General features: G+C 41.6%; 1 protein-coding gene across 1 annotated transcript; it reads left to right on the forward strand.

Annotated features, from left to right (window-relative positions):
- The first annotated feature begins 330 nt into the window (after nucleotides 1–330).
- Nucleotides 331–12,754, forward strand: LOC122563080. Its single transcript, XM_043716486.1, has 7 exons — nucleotides 331–422; nucleotides 2,703–3,011; nucleotides 3,143–3,466; nucleotides 7,063–7,183; nucleotides 8,577–8,665; nucleotides 9,205–9,257; nucleotides 9,982–12,754. Exons 1-7 carry the CDS (start codon nucleotides 386–388, stop codon nucleotides 10,291–10,293), a joined length of 1,245 nt encoding a protein of 414 aa, XP_043572421.1. The 5' UTR covers nucleotides 331–385; the 3' UTR covers nucleotides 10,294–12,754.
- Nucleotides 12,755–22,276: the final 9,522 nt, after the last annotated feature.

The raw sequence follows: 22,276 nt of genomic DNA on the forward strand, positions 1-22,276 counted from the left end.
ACTAAATCTATGTCTGTCTAAAACTGTAGGTTGAAATTTCCTAACATGGGAGAATGTGCCAGTTGTCATTCAAATGAGATTTCAGTATACATACTGAGCTTCGGTCAACATTATCCTGAGCACCTGATGCATTAACTGTCTTGATTTCAGAATTTTCTGTTCATTCAATGAAAATTCTTTAGCTCTGTTAAACATAACCAAGGAGAAAATATTCTTCAGGATTAAATTTCACCATCTGGCTCACTGTAGTTTCAGAAGCTGGTTTCCTGTATCCTCTTCCTCATTTAACTTCTTGTAGACATTGCATTACACGCTAACTTCAATGTGAGAAACAAGAGCCGAGAGAGTGACATCAAGAACTGAACTGATCTTTGAGAATAAAACGATGTGGATTTTGATTCTCCTCATCTGTTCCATTCCCGGTGAGTGACCATCTGAGTTGTATATTCAGATAATCCACACTTGTTGAAATCCACTGTGTTATAAAGTAGAAATGTTTAAATATTTGAAGATACATAATTGGAAAAGGGAGAGCTTGTGACACAATGGGTAACATTGTTATTGCTGTGACAAATGCTGAGAGTTCAATTCTCACAAAAGTACACTTTTCAAAGGAATGTGTCTTCTCACAAAGCCAAACAGGTTCATTTTCAACCTACAAATCCTTCCAACATACAGAGAGCAGGACTGGGTGAGATTCCACATCAGTCTTTTCCAATGCACACTTAAAAATCACACAAAACAAAGTTTTAGTCCAGCAGGTTTATTTGGAAGCACTAGCTTTCAGAGCACTGCTCCTTCATCAGGTGAACACAACCAGCTAATGAAGAAGCAGCTAATGCTTCCAAATAAACCTGTTGAACTATAAACTGGTGTTGTGTGATTTGTCTACCCCAGTCAAACACCGGCACCTCAAAGTCATGGTTATCCAATGCAGAGTGACACCCTTCACATCACAGCAACTGGCTTCAGGCTGGTGACAAGCTGCAGAAAACAGACACAGCATGGACTTTGTCTGCCCCATGTGACTCTAAATATGGGCGCCATTGAAGCTTAAATGAACAAACATAAAAGTACATGAACAACATCACAAAATGTAATAATTCTACTGAACACTTTATAATCATGCTGCAGAGTTCCCAAATAATTTAGAGCGGCATAATGAATTATGAATTAAATTAAAAGGGTACCATAACCTTTCTTTTTTGTGTAAAAAAGCAGCACAATTATTTTAATTTGACTGAAATTTTCAATTTTCAATACACACTGAAAAGTGTATGAGTAATAAGCCCTCAAACAAAACATTTTGAGTTTGCTTTTATTTCTTTTATTTTTGAAGATCAATTCATTAAATATCGCTCTGAGGCTCAGTCAAAAAAGGAGCTGGTTGGTTTATATTTCTCTTCACTTCGAAAAGCCTTTTTCCTTTCAGTCTAACTTGAATCAAGTTGTTTGCTCTCTTTCAATTCCATTGATTTACATATTACAATGTAACACTGCAATAAAGTTAATGCTCATCATTGCAATCGCTCCATTAATGATAAAGAAATTTTTGGAAGACTCAAGAATAAAATTCTCAGTGTCGCTTTACCCTAGGCTACAGCTCTGTGAATTCTGTTACATGAAAATCCCCTTAAATGTTTTGTGGCTCCGGCCCACCAACTTCATGCAGAATATTTCATGGACAGAAATCTGAAACATGCACCTCTCTGTTTTCACAATTCTCTCTCTTTCAAGGCTTCCTTTTTCCAGTAAGGTCTCTGTCTCCAAACCAGCATCATTTTTAATCATTCACGTATCTCCGTCCCTTTCATCTCAGCTCTCCACCTCTTCACTTACAATTAAAATCCTTGTTATTTTACTCAAGAATTGTTTGCCACATAAAGGGCAGTTCTCCCAACAAAACTGATGGTCTGGTATTTATTGAAGTAAAGTCTACCCAGTCATCAACAGGCTTCTCCTCTTCAACACCAGGACGCAATGTGGCAGCAATTTCAACATTTTCTCATGAACCATCTCTCTGGCACAATCAGTAAATTGCTTCTGTTATTTTATTATCCATACAATGACAACAATATGTGATTATAAATAATCCTGCCTTTGCTGCCCTCAAGATCCTCCACATTGATCTCTCTCCCATCGTGAACGGTCCCTTGCTGAACTTTAATTCTCTTCCTTTCCCACTTGAAGCCTCTCATCATCTTGCCTGGGTCACCTGTTGTATCTGCCCCGTTAGCCCTGAAAATGCAGCCCCTGAGCCCACCATGAGTCTCCACACACTCCCCTCTTCTCCCTGGATGAATCCCTCCTTCTCCGGTCGGAGTAAGGATCCTTCAGCACCTGTACCCTCCTTCGCACTGATCCCCAGCCGACTCCAACCCAGGCCTGTCACTCAGGCTGCTCTCTGGGGGGGCGGGGGCAACATTTCGATGATGTCACACACGGTGGAGTCAGAGCCCACTGCGGGCAGCACAAACCCAATTTCAAGATTGTCCCAAAGCTTGACCAGTGGGGTAAGAGAATATCCCGACTGTTTCAATCATTCCCTGGGAATTCGTAACAGCCTGAGGCTCGGATAAGGGTTTATATTAATGATTACATTCATCATGTACTGGATGGAATGTAGCTGATTAAAATGTATCTGTTTGTAATAAGCAATTCTTTCCAGTTAAATCTCTGAAATATTGTCTCCTCATTTTCAGGTGCTTTATGGGCAGAGAAACACGTTACGGGAATTTTGGGAAGAACGATCACAATATCTTGTCATTACGAAGCACGGAGGTACCAATCACACATGAAATATTGGTGTCATGGATGGACTCGTCTGTGTCAGGTTATAGCAACGACAAATTGGCCAAATGGGAGAATATCAATCACTGATCACAAAACACAAGGAATATTTCTTGTCACAATCACGAATCTTCAATGGAGAGATGCAGGATGGTACAGATGTGGGATCGAGACTCCTGGCCATGACCTAATGTTTAATGTAAAGCTGCACATTTCTGCTGGTACGTGACTCATTTTCTTTTAAATTACTCTCTGCTGATGTGTCTGATCAGTGTTTTATCCAGGAAGAAAAGTGACAAAGTGTTGGGGAATATTTGAATTTTCTCACAGAATAATTGTTTCTTTCCCACAGAAGCTGTGTCTGTTCCTGGATTTCAATATTTATCCCAACCAACTGTCTCATGTTCTGGGGGTTCAGTGACAGTCTCTTGTGAGTCTACCCAGGGATCCCTCCCCATTCACTACACATGGTCTGAGAAGACCCCATCTCAAGATTCAAAGATCTCTTACACCAATAAACTGGATCTACATTGTCAATCCTTCACACAGCAACATCATCAATATTACTGCACAGCCTCAAATACTCAGGGAACAAAACCCAGTGAAATTGTTCATGTCTCAGTCAGCAATGTAAGAGAGAAGAACTGCAGTTACAGGATACAGACCAACAGCATCAGTAAGTGTGATGTAAACAACGTTTGTTTATTATCTCTCTCTGGGAAACTGTAATTGAGAAAATGCACTCCATTTGTTTCATTATCAGTTCTGAACAAAGACAATGGTTTACACTGTACTTTGAAAATGAGCAAGTTCATAAAATCCTACCCACAGCATAGAGAGACCTTGCAACATCTCCAATGATTCCAGCAAATTAAAATAGCATTTGATTGACAGACAATTTGCATTTTTCTAACAGAAGGAATTATTAAATTCAGTCAGTGACTGTTGTGTGCAGATTTAGGACACATATTGGAGACAGATTGGAGATCAGTTGCACAAATGAAATACAGAGGAACCTCAATTATCTGAACGTCGTTGATACTAATTTTGGGTTATCCAAACAGGTTCTCAAGGTCCCGATGCTTTGGTGAACTGTATTATCCAAACATTCGATTATCCAGACAAAACATTCCCTTCCCGAGTCATTTGGATAATTAAGGGTCCTCTGTATATGTAAATATTGCCTGCAGCCATTTCCTGATATGATCTGTTTGAGCTGTCAGAGAAGAAGCAAGTCAGCATCAAGTCGAAGTGACACCCGGGAACTGTATTTGGAACTATCAGCAGCAGCTCATGTGGCTGCACTCTCACTTCTGATGGCAGCATGTTGGGGGTTCCAGTTCCCCTTCGGGGTTAAAATTCAGCTGGATCCCACTGCCCAGCAGAGAGAAGTAATGCTGTGCTGTGGCAGGTGAGACAGTGTCGATGAGGCGATAAACTGAGAACCTGTTCCCCCTTTAGGAATGGCACCATTTGTAAACTATTTACAGAATAGAGGTTCTCCTGGTGTCTGAGCAAGCATTCATTCCTCAATCAATGTTACTAAAAACAATCAGATTTTTGATAGAATGATTTCAATGCTATTGGCTGCTGCAATTTAAGTTTGAGATATTGTTGCATTCCAATTGTTTGTTTCCATCTCCTCAGATCCTGTAATGTACCAAAACCCATCTGATTCATTAATGTCCTTTAGGGAAGGAAATCTCTAGCCTTTCCAGGTCTGGTCTACATGGGCCTTCAGCAATGTGGTTTCTTCTTAAACTGCCCTCTTCAAAAGGTTTAGAAAGTCACTCAGTCAGGTGTAATTAGGAATGGGCAACAAAAGCTGGCCGTTAAAGACCAAAAGATAGAGAATTAACAGTTTATTTGTTGCAGAAATAATTCACATAAAACACACCCAAGCCGTATTGTCTGTGTACCCCTTGGAGATGGGGAACCTCATCTGTCTACCTCATGGATCCTTATGGTTCAGTTGATGGAAAATCTTTGGTGGGTTATGTGTCTATAGATGAGGTTTCCCATTATTCCTGCAAGCTCAGAAAACCCCCTCAAGAGGGTGGAAGTGACCACTGTCTATGTCAACAAGTGACAGCTCCATGTGAAACCCGTGGTTTTAAACAAGTGGGATATCTGGGTCGTAGTTACCAGCCCAAACCCTTTAACAAACCCCAATGGAACACACCAACTCTCAGATTCAGGGAAAAAAGTAACCGGGATCGTCATTGTGTGTAACCACAGGAGATGGGAGAGATACTAAACAGAAGAGGAAGTGCTGAAAGTCTCAAAATGCATAACAAGAGATAAATCTCCAAGATCCGATCAAGTGTCATCCAGACCAATGTGGGAAATTAGGGAAGAAATTGTGGGGCCCCTAACAAAGCTATTTGTATCATCCACAGTCACAGGTGAGGTGCTGGAGGACTGGAGGGTGGCTAATATTATTCATTTAGTTAGGAAAGGCTGTATGAAGGAGCCTGGGAATTATAGATCTGCAAGTCTGACAGTAGTGGTGGGTAGGTTGTTGGAGGGGATTTTGAGAGATTGCATGTATATCCATTTGGAGAGGCACAAACTGATTAGGTATCATGCATTGGAAATCGTGTGTTACAAACTTGATTGAATTTTTTGAGGACGTAACTAAAAAGGTTGATTAGGGTAGAGCAGTAGGCAAGGGTTCACATGGTGGACAAAATAAAGTTAGGTAACATGGGATTCAGGGTGAGCTTGCCAATTGAATACAAAATTAACTTGATGGCAGGAGACAGAGGGTAATGGTGGAGGGTCATTTTTTTCGATTGGAGATGTGTGACCAGTGGTGTTCTGCAGGGATCGGATTAAGTTATCTAACTGATTTGAATGAGAATTTAGAAGACATGGTTAGCAAGTTTGTGGATGACACCAGAAATTGGTGGTATTGTTGACAGTGATGAATGTTTAGGGTGGCACGGTGGCACAGTGGTTAGCACTGCTGCCTCACAGCGCCAGAGACCCGGGTTCAATTCCCGCCTCAGGTGACTGACTGTGTGGAGTTTGCATGTTCTCCCCGTGTCTGCGTGGGTTTCCTCCGGGTGCTCCGGTTTCCTCCCACAATCCAAAGATGTGCAGGTCAGGTGAATTGGCCATGCTAAATTGCCCGTAGTGTTAGATAAGGGGTAAATGTTGGGGTATGGGTGGGTTGCGCTTCGGCGGGTCGGAGTGAACTTGTTGGGCCGAAGGGCCTGTTTCCACACTGTAATGTAATGTAAAATGTAATGTTATCTATGATTACAAAGGGATCTTGCTCAATTGGGCCAATTAGCTGAGGATTGGCAGATAGAGTTTCATTTGGATCAATGCGAGCTATAGCCTTTTGGTAAAACGAACAAAGACAGGACTTATACAATTAAAGGTAGGGCCCTGGGTAATGCTGTCGAACAGAGACCCGCGGATCTTTGAAATTTGCATCACAGGTAGACAGGGTGGTTAAGAAGGTATTTAGCATGCTTACCGTCATTGCTCAGACCAATGAGTGTTGGAGTTGGAACATCACGTTGAGCTTGCATAGAATGATGGTGAGGCCACTTTTGGTTTCGTGTGTACAGTTCGAGTCACCCTGCTTCAGGAAGGTTATTATTAAATTGAAGAGGTTTCAGAAAAGATCAACTAAGATGTTGTCGTGATTGGAGGGTTTGAGTGATAAGGATAGGCTGGGACTTTTTCCACTGGATCGGAGAAGGTTGAGAGGTGACTTTATAAGAGGGTAATAAAATCATGAGGTGAATAGCAAAGGTTTTTAATCATGAGGCAGAGTGAGTTCAAAGTGAGGAGGTATATTTTTAAGATGTGAGGAGAATAATGGAAAAGGGACCTGAGGTGCCACACGTTCACACAGAGGGTGGCTCATTTGTGGAATGAAATGGCAGAGGACATGGTGGATGAAGCTGGAGTTACAACATTTAAACGACATTTGATTAGATACATGAAGAGAAAAGGTTTGGAGTGACATGAGCCAAACGCAGAAGAGTGGTACTAGTTTATTTTGAGAAACTTGTTGGGCACTGATGCGTTGAACAGAAGGGTCTCTTTCCGTGCTGACCATGACTCTAACATTTTCAGCAGAGTTAGACCACTGATAGGTGTCATTGTTACCATGGAAGGGGAATTGATGCAAAACTCCATGATATCAAATGGGCTTTTCCCCAAGTAATGAGGTTCCATTTGTCCATGAGGTTCTCTTGGGTAACTACAAGTGAAAAGGACACTAATCTGAACATCATTTCCTTGTTTCAACAGGTGAACAATATACTTGTGCTGTTTCTTCAACAACATCACCAGGAACTGCACATTCCCCAAATTCAAGTGGAAGTTCCTCTGCCAGTCTAACCCGACTCTCCGGAAATAATTCCCATGAAACGTATGATATTATCTTTTTCATTCCATATGTGAGGTTTACAATATTTTTGAACAATTTTGGCGAAACGTGTCAAAGCCTTTTGTTGTTTTGGAAATGAAAATGGTGCTGGGTTTATATTGGGCTCCTGTGTTAGTTCTATATTAAAGGTTCAATTGTTTTTGAAAAGCACAAATGGAAAATAATTGTTTCTATTTTGTTGGCCCTCAGATGGCATTGCTCAGCTTCATTACTTCACCATTAAACTACATCATGTGTGATGTCCCCTGCTTGCCAAACGTACCTTGCTGCTGTGATCTTCAGTGACGTTTCAGGATAGTTTCAATCCTGCTGGTGAAAAGGAAGGTTTGAAGTGATATCTCTGCACAGGGACAGATAGCTTGCAGCGTTAGGCTTTAGACTGAGCTCATCAGCCTGAGCTGTTGGAAATAAGCTGCAGGAACTGCAAGTGTGATATAAACACTGAGGAAATAATTCTTGAATGTTACAATGGTGATGAAGAGAAAGTGCCACTTAAGTGTCAGTCAGAAATGGAGAATATTGGAAACTGTGATTTAGTCCACATTTGGGCAGAAATAGTTCAGTGCAGAATTCTTCACAATTCTAGTCCACACCCGAAGCAACCCCCAGATACTGTCTGATCATACCTTTCCAGCAACTTCTGTTTTTCATTCAGGTCTCCAGCACATGTTATTCATTTGTTTTTAAACAGATAATACTCTGGTGATTCAAAAAGCATTGAAAGTTTATAAATTTTATTTGCGGTCCTATCTATATGTCTATTGTGTAAGTTTGTGTAAATGAAGATCATCGGAATCTAACATCCATTATCAAACCTGTTGTTGCTAATTTTTAGTGGCCATCCAGTGTTCTTTTATTCCATTTTTACTGAGTGAAATTTACCACATCTTAAAAAGACTCTGTGGTGGTACACTCACCTTCTATGCCAGAGATTGTGAGTTCACTTCCTCTTCAGAACCATGGGCACATTATCAATGCTGAGTCTCTAGTGCAGTACTGAGGGAGTGCCATGCTATTGTGGTACTATATTCCCTGTGTGATGAATCCAGACCCCATCTCCCCGTCTCAGGGGAACGTGACAGATCTCATGGTGATATTTGTGGAAGAGTAGGGCTGTTCTCCCTGGAGACCTGGGCAATACTTTTCCCTTAACAATCCCAAATTGCATGATCAGTCATCTGATTATTGTTTGTTGGAACATACTGTGTGCAAATTGAATACCATGTTTGCCTAAAAAACATGTAATATTTCACTTCCTGCATTGTTTTTGGATGTCCTGAGGTCATGAAAGTGTTTCTTAATATATTTCTTGCATCAAATGGCCTAGAATCGATTGTGAACTAAGACTGTCCCTTTTCTATTCTCAATATCCCAGTCTGGTTTACGTTGTGGTCGGTGTACTGGGGGCCATTCTGGTTGTTTTTGGTGTTGCTCTACTTTTGTACCTGAGACAAATCAACAAGGGTGAGTTTTTATTTCTCTTCAATTGTTTCATTTACCTCAATAGCTTGTAGTTGAGAATAGTAAGTATATCAGACTTGGATCTTCTAATGGCTAGAGATCTGATATTCCAGTACAGTCAGGAGCTGCATGTGGGAACTCTGCAGAATCTCCATCCTAGCAGACGCTGAAGGGATTGCCCTGAAAATTGAATGTTCCACTTGGCAATTCCTCAAACCTGGGACCATTCATTTAATTCAGAGATTTTCAATAAGATTCAGTAAAATCATTACTCAGTAAAAGTTAGTGGCCAAATAAATGAGTGGCCAAATGTCTGAGTAACTGTTGAACTAACCCCATACTTACTTCACATGTCCCGAACTATATCTTCTCAAGCCTCCTTCCACCCCTCAGACCCATGTTGGGAATTGTGTTGTGATGGTGATGAATGAAGTTCAGTGCATACAGGATTATGCACACTGCAAAACATGTTCAGTTTGAAGATTTTGAACATCCAGCATTCCTGTCAAATTAGCTTGAACAATTCAATTGTAATGTTTCAGGTACACTCTGCATCATGTGTCAACAAAGAGATAAGTCTCTTAATAATGACCAGGTAAGGATGATAAATATTAAACTGTTTAGAAATTTGCAGAACATAGAAAATGTCTGTGCTGGAAATCCTGTTTGGTCCATATAGTGCATGTTAGCTCTTATCCTCCTCACAAGATTTCCTGAACTCCTTTTCATCTAACCCTATCAATTTCCAACTCCTGCTTTCTTCACATGCTTATCAAATTCTCTCTCAAATATCACAATGCAACTTGACTCAACTCCTCCCTTCGAAAAAAAATAGAAAATTCAGGAGAAACCTTGTTATCCGAAGAATGTCAGAAAGTGGAACTTATTGCCATTAGGGGTCCTTGAGACAAATATTGTAAATCCATTCAGAGGGGCAGCTGGATAAGCACAGGAGGATGAAATGAATAGCAAGATATATCAATGAGATTGGATGAAAATGGATAGAGGAGGCTCAAGAGGAGAAGGGCTTTTAGCCAAAACATCAACTCTCCTGCTCCTCGGATGCTGCCTGACCTGCTCTGCTTTTCCAGCACCACACTTGCAACTCTAATCTCAGCATCTGCAGTCCTCACTTTTGTCTAGTCAAGTGGAGAATTATTTTACTACTGGGTTGAAATGCTTGTTCTACACTGGAAGTGATTTATAATATCTTCTATTACTGTATATTGATTAAGAATCATCAAGAATTTGCTTTCTCTTCGTAATGACACAAATCACTCATTCAAGTGAATGAAAAATATGTTTTTCTTCCATTTTAGGAATTGGTGCCAGTGGAAGAGAACTTGGTATATGCAAACATAAACCACATTCAAAGGAACACAGCAGAAAGACAGAGAGAGAGAGGAAGCAACTTGAATAATGATGAAATCACCTACACAGCATTGGAATTTCAAAAGAAATCATCATCACTGAGAGGTGGGCTGGCAATGCACACAGGTGACAACTCAAACAGTGTCACCTACAGTGACCTCAACTTTCCAAACCAGCCGCCAAAGGGGAATAAAAAAGCCCCAATGCACAACATCCCTCAAGAATCTGGCAGGGACGTTTATGCTGATATTGCTTTTTAGGAAAACCATGATGAGATATTTGTACTGTTCATTTTTCCTTCTTACTTTACAATGCAGTTGTATTGAATTTTGCCTGTTGTAAGCTGCCCACACATTTACATTGTCCAACTCCTTAGGATTTGATCCCAACAATTCCATGCTCTTTCCAGTTTGGTTTCCTCAGCAAATGGAATCAATTTACCTTCAATTCCCAAGTCCGGGTCATTTGTATAAAATAACAAGACTAGAACTCCAAATACCAAGGTGTTTGTCAACCCAATCAGTCCCCATCTCCCTGTTTCCCCTCTCTAACCTCTGAGTCACAGATTCCAGGTTGGAGCCCCATTCCCAGAGCTAAGTTCAAAAATCAAACTTGACGTGCTAGCATGGCACTATGGGACCCTAATGATTGTGTGACACAGACCTTGCACATTTTTAAAAAGAGATGCAAAAGTTAAAGTTTTTGTTCCACTTTCATCAGGACTAAGCCACAAGAAACCAAACTTCAAAAGGGAATATCAATATAAACAGCATGAGAAGGGAGTGCAAATTGTTTGGATAATGGTTGACATGGAGATGCAGCAGGAACTGTTAACCAGCAAGCTTAACTGATTAAACTCAGACCAGCCAAGTAGGCTCTGATTCGTTCAGGCTGCAATGATTAGCAAAGTGCATGATTCTCTCCTCAATTAAAGAGGTGAGATGTACGGACATATTCATTTTCCTGGAAAGAACAGGGCCCTCAGTAGTAATATATGTAATTTCTAGCCTGCACAAATGAATCACACTGCAAGCCCAGTGGATAATCTGAAACTGGGGTTTCCGGTGTGTTTCTGTGCTCAGGTGGAATTGTTCAATATTGTTCAACAGCAGCATCATGTCTAATGTTGGATATGTCACCCTGGGATTACAGTATGGGCTCGTTAACATGGTTGCCTCACTGCTGGCCTGCAGTGTTGTCTGATTTGGGCAGATGTACAGCCTACACACTTGGCATCACAGTAACATTAAAGCTGGTATTCCACAGTGTTTCTGGATTATAACAATTGGGAAATGGGACTGGTTGGATATTGGGTTGAAGAGGGATTTAACATGTGATTGCTGGAAAAATGTCAAAGGTCAAGTCAAACTGCTTTTTTTGGCTGTGTACTGGAAAAGGAAATAATTTTGGGAAGTAGGCAATCTAAAGCTTTTAAAAGAAATTGTATTTGTCTAAATGTCTGAACAAATTTGAAGAGAAATCCTCAGCCTTATCCTGTTGTCTGAATTCATCTCACCCACAAACCCTCTGCAGAGCTGTGGGCAATGATGTAAAGGTGCCAGTGTTGGACTGGGGTGGACAAAGTCAGAAGTCACACAAACCAGATTATAGTCAAACAGGTTTACTGAGATCACAAGCTTTTGGAGCAATGGTCCTTCAGGTGAAGTCACCTGATGAAGGAGCAGCGTTCCGAAACCTCTGGGCACAATCTTCTCTGTCCAGAGGTGGTAGGCATGGGAGGTGGCAAGTGAGCTTTGTTCGCTTGTATGGTGGGGCACCTCACCTAGCCACTTCTCCACCCTGGGTTGAATTTGTATCACAGCAGGAAAGTCCAAGCTCCAACAACACCAGCCCACCACCAAGTGAGACCCTTAAGTGCCCATTCCGTCCCCAGGTAGGACACAAAGAGCGAACGGTGTGTGGGGTGTGGGATGTGTGTCCAATGAGATGTATCTTGTCGAATAAGCAAAATGTATTTATTGCATTTATTGCAACTCTTTAGAATTTAGAATAGACTTCACATTTCTTTAAAGAAGGTCGTGAGGTCACCTAGCCTCAGTTGTTACTTCACTCCCTCACCAAGTCATTATGATATATCAGTCAGTAATGATTCTTGCATTCAATTAAATGTTAACCCTTTCAGACCCTTCCATACCTATATACAACATCTCCCACAGGTTTTGTTTTTGCATCAGTATTATTATTATTATGTATTTATTTGCAATTACATTTAGCACTACCCCAGCTCCCTCCAGAATCTTTGACTTGACAAGTTCAGATGCTGAGGAGGGTTTGTTTTGTTATTCATTCGTGGGATGTGGGGTTGCTGGCTAGTCAGCATTTATTACCTGTCCCTAGCTGCCCTTGGGATGATGGTGGTGAGCTACCTACTTGAATTACTGCAGTCCCTGTGCTATAAAAGAGACCCACGATGCCGACAGGAAGGGAATGCCAGGAATTTGACACAGCAACACTGATTGAATGGCGATGATGAGTGGCTTGGAGGGGAACTTGCAGGTGCTGGTGTTCACATGTATCTGCTGCCCTTGCCCTTGCAGATGGAAGTGGTTGTGAGTTGAGAAGGTGCTGTCTGAAGATCTTTGGCAAATTTCCAGTGCATCTTGTGGATAGCAAATACTGCTGTGACCGAGTGTTAGTGGTGGAGGGATTGGATGTAAGTGGGCCCTACGTCCTGGATGGTGTCAAGTTTCTTGAGTGTTGTTGGAGCTGAACACATCCAGGCAAGTGGGGAGCATTCCATCAGATTCCTGCCTTGTGCCTCTGTCTCTAACCAAGTTTGTGCCTTGTAGCCTATGGGGAGTCAGGAAGTGAGTTAGGGTTACTGCAGTACCTGGAGAAGTGAGGTTGATAAACAGCAGGTCCTGCAAAGCAGAAGGGTCATCTCAGTTAACCTCGTGGACAGCGGTCTTCCCTGTTTCTTTTCCCTCCACCCGTAGCACCAATGTTTTTGTCTATGTCAGTCTGCATGTGTGTGTGTAGGGACTGCATCATAAGGAGGTTAGGGTTTTACTTGGTTGAGTTGAATGTCAACAATTTGTAGTTGTTTATTTGTGGTTAGAATCTATTTATTTGCAATAAATAGCAACTCCTGTTAAATCTTGTTGAAATAGGCAGGTAATTTGGAGAATTTTTGCATACTTTGATAAAATCTTTCGTTTCTGTGGTGAATCTGGGAGTTGGGATTTTGAGTTTCAGTGTTCTACCTCAGTGAGGCTAGAGATTTCCTTCCAGAATTATGAGAATAGAAAGTGGCTGTCTTAGACTGTCTTTGTTACGGTCTGAGATCCTTTACGAAACTGGAAAACCTCTCATTTCACGTACTTTTTTTTGTACAAGATGTCCACCCTTTCTTTGCAGCATCTTGACTTTGTAGACATTGCTTATCTTTTCTTAATAGTGTCTTCCAGGGAGTTTTATGCACCACATCTCCAATTTGTATCAGTGGATTTTTGTTCTCAATTCACCTGTATATCTGCACCAAAGCAGACAGACATTTTACTTCAACTTTGTTTCGTTTAGAGGTTCTGTTCATCATCAATGATTAAATTATTGCAGAAATTGTTTGTTTCCATGCTATACAGTTCTATGACTCCATAAGTCAATTAACTGTCTTCCTTGGTTGTCTTACCTGAAGACTCCTATTTTTTTGAGATGATATCCATTATGTTTGTTGAGACTCTTCTTTGGAAGTTAAGGAGGTCAGATATTCTACATGACCCTTTCCCTTAGTCTTCACCTCAGAAGCTAACTTGAATTTGCTGTATGTAATTCTTCACGCCGCTAAGTTGTAATATAACTCAATTCAGTCTCCGTTGTGTCAGTTGTCTGAAGTGGTATGCACTATTCAGTTGTTGCTTCTTCGTTTTCCTTACTTCTTGAACTTTGCTGTCAATTAGAATTTCAACTCCTTTCAGTGTTGATTGCAGTGGATTCTTTTATTTTGCCAAGCCAGTTTGTCACAATTTTTCATCTAATTGATAGTATAAAACAAACTTTTATTCCTGCATAATTAACTTTGGGGGATTCTGCTTTTTTTTTCCTCTTCTCCCCCATGATCTTAAGGAGCCCTCCAAAATCCTCTACTGGTTGCTTTTTTTGTGTGTTTTTGACTGGACTTGCCTAGTCCAGCTATTCTTTGACATGTTGGTGTTTAACCATTTTCAGCATAAAAATGAGATTCTGGTTAAGACACTCCTTTCTGCTCAGATTAAGAATCCCTGTTACCAAACTGTGTTTTCTAATAGTTGTAATACTATAATCTGTGAAGCATCACTGGAGTCGAAATGTTTATCTCTACAAATGATGCCAGTCCTGCTTTACTTCTTCAGCATTCGCTGTTTTTATTCCAGATTTCCAGCACCTATTTTGTATTTACTTTTCTAATATCTGATGTTGCTTATGGTGGAGTGACACAAATAGTATACTTTTAATGCTAGGTGTAAAGTCCCTTAGGCTATGTGGTTATATTCAAATCAGATGTCATCAGTGTTTATTCTGCAAAAGCTTGCCATGTCATCAGATTCTGACACTTCCCATTATATGTAACTTGAAATTCACAAGGCTGACAAAAATGTGAGCATGCCAAATCATTTGGTCAGGTCACCAATCTCTCTGTAGGAAAACTTTGGGTTTATCTTCTACAGCAGAATTTTCGACCTCGTTTACCTCTTTGTTTGGGTAGTTCTTTGATCATTTGCTTTGTTGTGGCTGCATTGTACTTTGTTATAAATGTTTTTGAAAGAGATGACATTGATTCTAATAGCATTTAGTTTTAAAGCTGGGTACCAGTTTGTGTTAATGAGGTTTCGCTGCACCACAATGTTGGCAAGGAGTTCACATATCTGCCCCAACCACAGCATTGGCTTATCATGTATCTTTTTTCTGATTCTGTATATGAAGAGTAGAATGTATTCTGAAGGTCTGACGGATGGAGTTTGATCTTCTCCCCTGAGGATTGATTGGTGTTCACCTGCAATAAAAATTCATCAGTAATGACTACAACATTTTGGTTCCTTATGAATTCTAACTTTAAATCAGCATTGTATACTTCTTCACTGATTTGTAGGGGTCATAAACAAATCATCAAAGAGTCCCCTGCAGTCTGCATTCTTCCACTAAATCTCAATCTTCCAAAATTTTATTAGTTCCAAGGTGGAAAGATTGTCAAAGGCTTGTAATATCTCTGCTAATGTGAGTGTTGTTTTTCTTTCTCCCTTTTAGTGAACTATATTATCATTGGTTATAGTCCCATTTTGTTTCCCCTGTAGCACATTCGGTCCATGCTGGTCAGAAACAAGTTCTAACCATTCTAATCTGATTTTCCACCACTTGGCTCATAGCTTTGTCATTACAAATGCACATCTAAATACTTCTTTAAAATACGATAAGTATTCCTGCTTCTACCACCTTTCCAGTTTCCCAGCATCCTCCAGGTGAAAATGGTTTTTCTCCTCTCTCAGCACGGTGGCTCAGTGGTTATCACTGCTGCCTAACAGCACCAGGAGCCCGGGTTCAATTACGACCTCTGGCAACTGTCTGTGTGGAGTTTGCACATTCTCCCTGTGTCTGCATGGGTTTCCTCCGGTTTCCTCCCACAGGTTAGGTAAATTGGCCATGCTAAATTGCCCGTAATATTAGGTGCAGGGGAATGGGTCTGGTTGGGTTGCTCTTCGGAGGGTCGGTGTGGACTTGTTTGGCCAAAGGGCCTGTTTCCACACTGTGACGAACCTAATCTAATTTTTAAACCTTCTATTCCTTCCCTTAAATCTACACCCCGGTCATCAATCCCTCCATCAAGGAGAAAGAATTCTTCCTGTCTATTTTATCTATACCCCTCAATTTTATGCATCTCAGTCATGTCACCTTTCAATCTACTCTGTTCTAAGGAAAACAACCCCACTCTGTCCAAACTCTTTTCATAAAAGAAAACTCTCCAGCCCAGGCAATATCTTGGTAAATCCTCACTGCACCCTCTTTCATACTATCACATCCCTCCTATGATGTGGATTCCAGATCTGCTCTTCGACTCTGGCCTAGCCAAAGTTTTATACCGCTCCAGAAAAAAAAACCCTGCTCTTAAGCTTAATACCTCAGCTAATAAAGACAAGTATCCCATAAGGCCTTCTTAACCACTTTATCCAGCTGTCCTGCTATCTTAAGAGACTGGTGTCCTTATATACCAAGCACCCTCTGATCCTCGGTTCTTCCCAGGATCCTACTGTTCATCATTAATTCTCTTGCCTTGTTTCCTGCCCAAGTGCATCACCTCCCATTTATCCGGAATAAATTCCGTTTGCCATTGATCATCCCATCTGAGCAGGATTGAGTGTAGTCACAAATGTTTAAATTTATGACTACATTCAATACTCATAATAATAAGTATATGTTTCTTTTGAAGTCCTCTGAGTTATCATCATGTTAGTCACATTGATTCTGTTAAATTAAATAACATCACATGCTGATCACCATGTTGCCATCATATCTTGTAAATGTGTGGGTTCTTCAGAGATTTCTGCATGTGTGTGCGTGCGAGAGAGAACGAGAGTATGGCCTAATTCTGGTCTAAAGAAAGAGAGTAAACAAGATGTAATTTATTGCATTCCTTCAACTATTTACAGATCATATAAATAGACTCAATGTTACGACAAAAACTAGTGGAATTAGCCTGAGGTCTGACACACACAAGATCCTGCTCAACCCTCCCATCTCAAAGCATCAAAGTGTGGTAGTGTGTATTGCACTCAGTCAGTTCTAACCCTTACCAGCAATCCCTGGATCTACTGAGAATTACCCCCAGCACCACATCCCTAATGCTCCATACACCTTCTCTATATTAACCCCATCCTGCAAGACTCCACCTCTCCACTGGATAATATTTTGTACTGGGGGGGCCTGGAGATTTGTCATTGCCCTGTAACAGACATGACCTTCCCCGTGGCACTGCCAAATTCAGATGCTGCTGGTCTCTGATTAACCAGGATATGCCTCCACTCAGGTCCTAACTCCAGCAGAAAGCCCAGCTTCGCAGACTGTCATGATTTGGAAGTGCCGGTGTTGGACTGGGGTGGACAAAGTTAAAATTACACAACACCATGTTGTATTCCAACAGGTTTATTTGGAAACACCAGCTTTTGGAGCGCTGCTCCTGATATCACAAGAATGTGGTACTCTTTCCTGTAAACGCTCTTATAAAACATGAACTTATTTCAAAACTGGGACATTCCCGACTCTCAGATATTTCTCAACTGTACTTGTTACAGTAAGTTCTATTACTTTCTCTGATTGGAAATGAAACTTTCATTTGTGGGAAGCCAATGAAGCAATTTCTGGAAGAGGATTCTGGACTCAGAATCACATGGCAGCCGAGTTAATTCATAAAATTAACACATTTAGTAATAAATGCCAAAGACTTTTCATGTCCACTTGACCTAGTTTTTAATAAAAGAAAATCCATTCCGTGTCAGGACTAGACGTGGTAAATGCAGAAAAGGTGTTCCCAATGATCAGAGTATCCAGAACCAGGGTGCAGTCGAACAACAGGACTAGGCCATTTCGGACTCAGATGAGGAGACATGTCATCATCCAGAGGGTGGAGAGCACTTGAATTCTCTGCCACAGAAAATGGCTGAGATCAAAACATTGAAAGTTGAACCTGAGGGGCAACTTATGTTTAAAAACACAGGGTGGTACGCATATGGAATTAGCTGCCAGTGGAAGTGGTTGAGGCGGGTACATTAACAACATTTAAAAGGCATTTGGGCAAATACATGGATAGAAAAGGTTGAGATGGCTATAGGCCAAGTGCAAGGAAATGGGGTTAGCATGGATAGACATTTTGGTCAGAAAGGGCCTGCCTCCGTGCTGTAGAACTCCACAACTCTAAGGAGTAAGGCATAGTTCTTACGGCTAAAGGGATCCAAGGATATGGGGAGAAAGTGGGAACAGGTTACTGAATTGGATGATCGGCCATGATCATATAGAATGATGAAGCATGCTTGAAGGGCTGAATGGCCTATTCCTACTCCTATAATCTGTATTTTTAAACAAGCGTTTCACTTCAGGGCGAGCTTAAAAATAATGTAATGTTGGGGATAGAAAGGTCTAACCGCTGGGAAAGCAGCAAACTAGATGATAGGATGATCTTGGCAGTGGTCCAGGAGCCTCTCGTGCCAAGGCTACCAGGTAATTGTTTGGGATGAAAACAGAAATAGCTGGCAAATCTCAGCAGGTCTGGTAGCATCTGTGGGAAGAAAGCAGAGTTAACGATTTGAGTCAAGTGAAAACTGATATCAGCTGGAAAAGTGGTATTTATGCTGAAAGTGAGGTGAGGTGGTGGGATGATGGAAGAGGTGACAGAATAGGAGCCCAGAGAGGAGAGATATGAAAGAGGGTAGGCAGAATGTTCCCATTTACCACCAGTTCATCTGAGCTCATCCTCACTTTGAACAACGTCTTCTTTAGCTCCTCTCACTTTCTTCAGGTCAAAGCTGTGGTCACACCCACATGGACCCTAGTTATGCCTGTCCCTTTGTGGGGTATGTGGAACATTCCTTGTCCCAGTCGTACTCTGGCCTCCATGCACAACTCCTTCTCCGAAACATTGATGATATCATCACTGCTGTTTCACTCTCTCATCCAGAATTGGAAACGTTGATCAATTTCCACCCAGCCGTCACTTTTGCCTGGTCCATCTTGGACTCCTCTGTTTCCATTTCTGCGATAGGCTGGTCACCAGTATAAACCCATGGTTACCTTAACTATATATCCTCGAACCATGCTTCCTATAAAAACTCTATTCCATTTGCTCAGATTCTCCATCACATCTGTTGCAATGCTTTGACAAAGAGAGCCTCTGAAACGTCCAACTTCCTCCTCAATCTAAGGATTCCACAGCTGTACGGTTGATAAGGCCCTCAGCCCTATCCAACCCAACTTCTACACTTTTGGCCTCATATCTTCTCTTCCCACAACAATAGGGTCCCCCTCATCCTCACCTACCATCCCACCAGCATCCACATCCAAAGAATCCTAAGCCACCATTTGTATCACCTCTAACAGGATGCCACCACCAGACACGTGTTCTCCTCGCTTCCCTTATCAGTATTTTGCAGGGACCGTTCCCTCCACGACACCCTGGTCCACCCCTCCTCCACTCCCAACATCGTCCCTCACCCCAACATCACCTTCCCCTGCAGCAGGTGTAACACCTAACAGTTTGCTTCCTCCCTCCTCATGATCCAAAGCCCCAGACACACCTTCCAGGTGAAGCAGTGCTTTCCCTCAATCTAGTCTATTCTATGTACTGCTTACAATGTGGTCTCCTCTGCACTGGGGAGATGAAACGTAGACTGGGCAACCACTTTACAGAACACCAATCTTCTATCCACAACAATGACTCCAAGCTCCCTGTTGCCTAGCACCTCAACACACCGTGATCTCTGGCCAACGTTTCTGTTACAAGCCTCTACCCCCCCTCCCCATTTTGCCTTCAGCATAGCCATCACTTTTTTCCAAGCTGCTATCAGTTCTGATGAAGAGCCACTGGATTCAAACCAGTAACTCTGCTTTCTACCCACAGATGCTGCCGGCAGTTTCTGTTTTTGCTTCAGATCTCCACCATCCACTCCTTTGTTCCACTTGTCTATGAGGCACAACAGTAGTCTCTCTTTTGTTAAATCGCCAATGGAGCCGAAGGTTCATCCTTTATCACTGCTAACAACGGTGGGCACCGATTTTAAAGATTCTTTTAATAGTGTCCGTATCTCTGGGTCAGAAGGTTCATGTTCAGCCTGTTTCAGAGACATGACTGAACAAGTTGATTAGAAATATTTTCCTTTTTAGAATAAAAAAGAGTATTTGGGGTTTTCAATTTGAGTTTGGGTTAGTTTGGTTTAATTTGAGTCAATTGTTTTATTTATTTAAATGATAGAAAGGAAGATTGGTGGTTGTCCTGAATAGACACAGCAGTTGTTTCCAGGGATATATCCCACGCAAGAGCCAGAAATGGTCCTTCCTTCCAATTACTTTTAAAGGCCACGAAATCCTTCCAAGGTGTATATATATCATAGAATCCCAACAGTGTGGAAGCAGGCCCTTCAGCCCAACAAGTCCACACTGACCTCCAAACCACCCAAACCCATTCTCCATTACTCTACATTTCCCCATGCACTCAACCCACACCTCCCTCTACACTATGGGCAATTTAGCATGGCCAATTCACCTAACCTGCACATCTTTGGACTGTGGGAGGAAACCCACACAGACACGGGGAAAATGTGCAAACACCACACAGACAGTCATCTGAGGCTGGAACCGAACCCTGAGTCCCTGGTGCTGTAAGGCAGCAATGCTAACCATTGAGCCACCATGCTGCCCAGTACATTGCCCAGCATTTTCAATGTGAACTTTTCTCCTAATTATGTATTTTGGAAATGATATCCTTCATTTTATTTTCTTGTCTATGAGCAGGCATTTTGAATTTTATTCTGCACTGGCTGATGCTGACTTTTGCAGTTACCCTGGAGTTCTGAGCTTGTTAGATCGAGGAAAAAATTGAAATAATCCCATTAATAAGGTCCCAGACACTTGTATGGATCAACCTTCAAATTGCTGAGGAATCAGCTCCTTCAAACGCTTATCGAAGTCCAACTATCTTTGCACCACATAGAAGAATTTATGGACAGTTAGATAACTGCTTCTTATTATTTAGTTAAAATACAAAGGAATTTACATTTGTACAGTGAAAGCAGAAATTGCAACATAATTTTGCAGAACCAGGAAGCTAATGGTAAACCTCAATGCTTGCGTCTTTGAGGCTATTTTTGAATGCTGAAATATCTCAAACGGTTTTTGTGACATACAAATGGCAAGCATACTGACTTGCAAAATGCAAGTGTAGGGTTGTTGTACTGAATTGATATTGGATACTGACTGAACCTCAGCTGGAGCATTGCGTACAGTTCTTTAAGCCGAATGTGAATGCATTGCACAGAATGCAGAAGAGTTAATGAGAATGTTTCCAGGGATGGGAAGCTTCAGATATGGGGATAGATTGGAGGTGGGGGGATTGGACAGGAGAAGGCTGAAGGAAAGAGAAACAGAAATGGCTGGAGAAACTCAGCGGGACAGGCAGCATCTCCGCAGAGAAAACAGAGTTAACGTTTCGGGTCCAATATCCTGTCTTCAGAACTGATTGCTGGGAAAAGATTGCTATGTATGCTGAAGATAGGGGGATGAAAGGAAAGAGTAAATGATCAGTGGAGATGGAGCCCAGAGAGAGAGAGAGAGAGAGGGGGAGCAGCAGTTGGGCTGACAAAAGGGGTGGATAAGTTGGGCAGAAAGTTGGGCAGAAAGCAAAGCTGCCAATGGGGACTATTAGTGGATGAACATGGATTGGCTCTATTGAAAGTGTCACATGTGATGAGGTGTGAAGGTAGGTTAAAGACATGGAAGAAGGTGCTCAATTTTTCTAAAACCAGATGAGAGAGAGAAGCAACACTAGTGATGTCAATGCATCGGAGGAAAGGTTGTGGGTGGGGTCCAGAGTAGGACTGGAACAAGGAACTTTCACCCCAAAGATTCAGGCATAACTGGGGTCCTGGGCCACTACCCATGGCAACACCATTGACTTAAAGGTAAATTTGGTAGATGTTTTCAAAATCATCATGATGGGGTCTGGATAGAATAGCCAGGGAGAAACTGCTCATAACTGGATTGAGAACCAGAGGGCCCATTTCTGAAGAATTTCCAAAAGAAGCGTATGTCGTGTGAGAAGACAGTTTTTCACTCAGTGAGTAGATGGAGTATGGAACATCTGCCCAGAAGAGTATTGGAGGAAGGTTCAACTGAGGCAGTCAAGAGAGCATTAGATGATAGTCGAAATAGAAACAATAGGGCAGAATCATCCCAGACATTGAATGTTCTGCGCTGTGGTGAAAAGTTTAGGAAATTTGAGTGGGATGTCCAATGAGGCCCTGCTCGACATCAAGACCAAACATTTGCATTTCCCACATAAGTATAGGAAGGCGAGAAGAGATTACAATTAGTGAGTGGTGAGAGGTGCATTATCTCCTCATTATTACTTAATCTTGCTTCATGAAATACAGTCTCCAATTCTCCCACTTGCTGGATAGAAACTAGATGCTGAGAATTCCTCACATGACTGTTGGAGAGCTTACCTGGTTGCCACTTACTCCTTGACCTCCATCTTGGATACACAGTATC

This window comes from Chiloscyllium plagiosum, chromosome 26 (assembly GCF_004010195.1).
Source record: "Chiloscyllium plagiosum isolate BGI_BamShark_2017 chromosome 26, ASM401019v2, whole genome shotgun sequence".
In the NCBI taxonomy this organism is placed as follows: Eukaryota; Metazoa; Chordata; class Chondrichthyes; order Orectolobiformes; family Hemiscylliidae; genus Chiloscyllium; species Chiloscyllium plagiosum.

What these genes read in the sequence shown, in the direction of transcription:
- LOC122563080 (XM_043716486.1), top strand. Translation starts at nt 386, where the DNA reads ATGTGGATTTTGATTCTCCTCATCTGTTCCATTCCCG. An exon ending in CCTCATCTGTTCCATTCCCG is followed by an intron (nt 423 to 2,702) that starts GTGAGTGACCAT and finishes CCTCATTTTCAG; the next exon opens with GTGCTTTATGGGCAGAGAAA. An exon ending in AAAGCTGCACATTTCTGCTG is followed by an intron (nt 3,012 to 3,142) that starts GTACGTGACTCA and finishes TCTTTCCCACAG; the next exon opens with AAGCTGTGTCTGTTCCTGGA.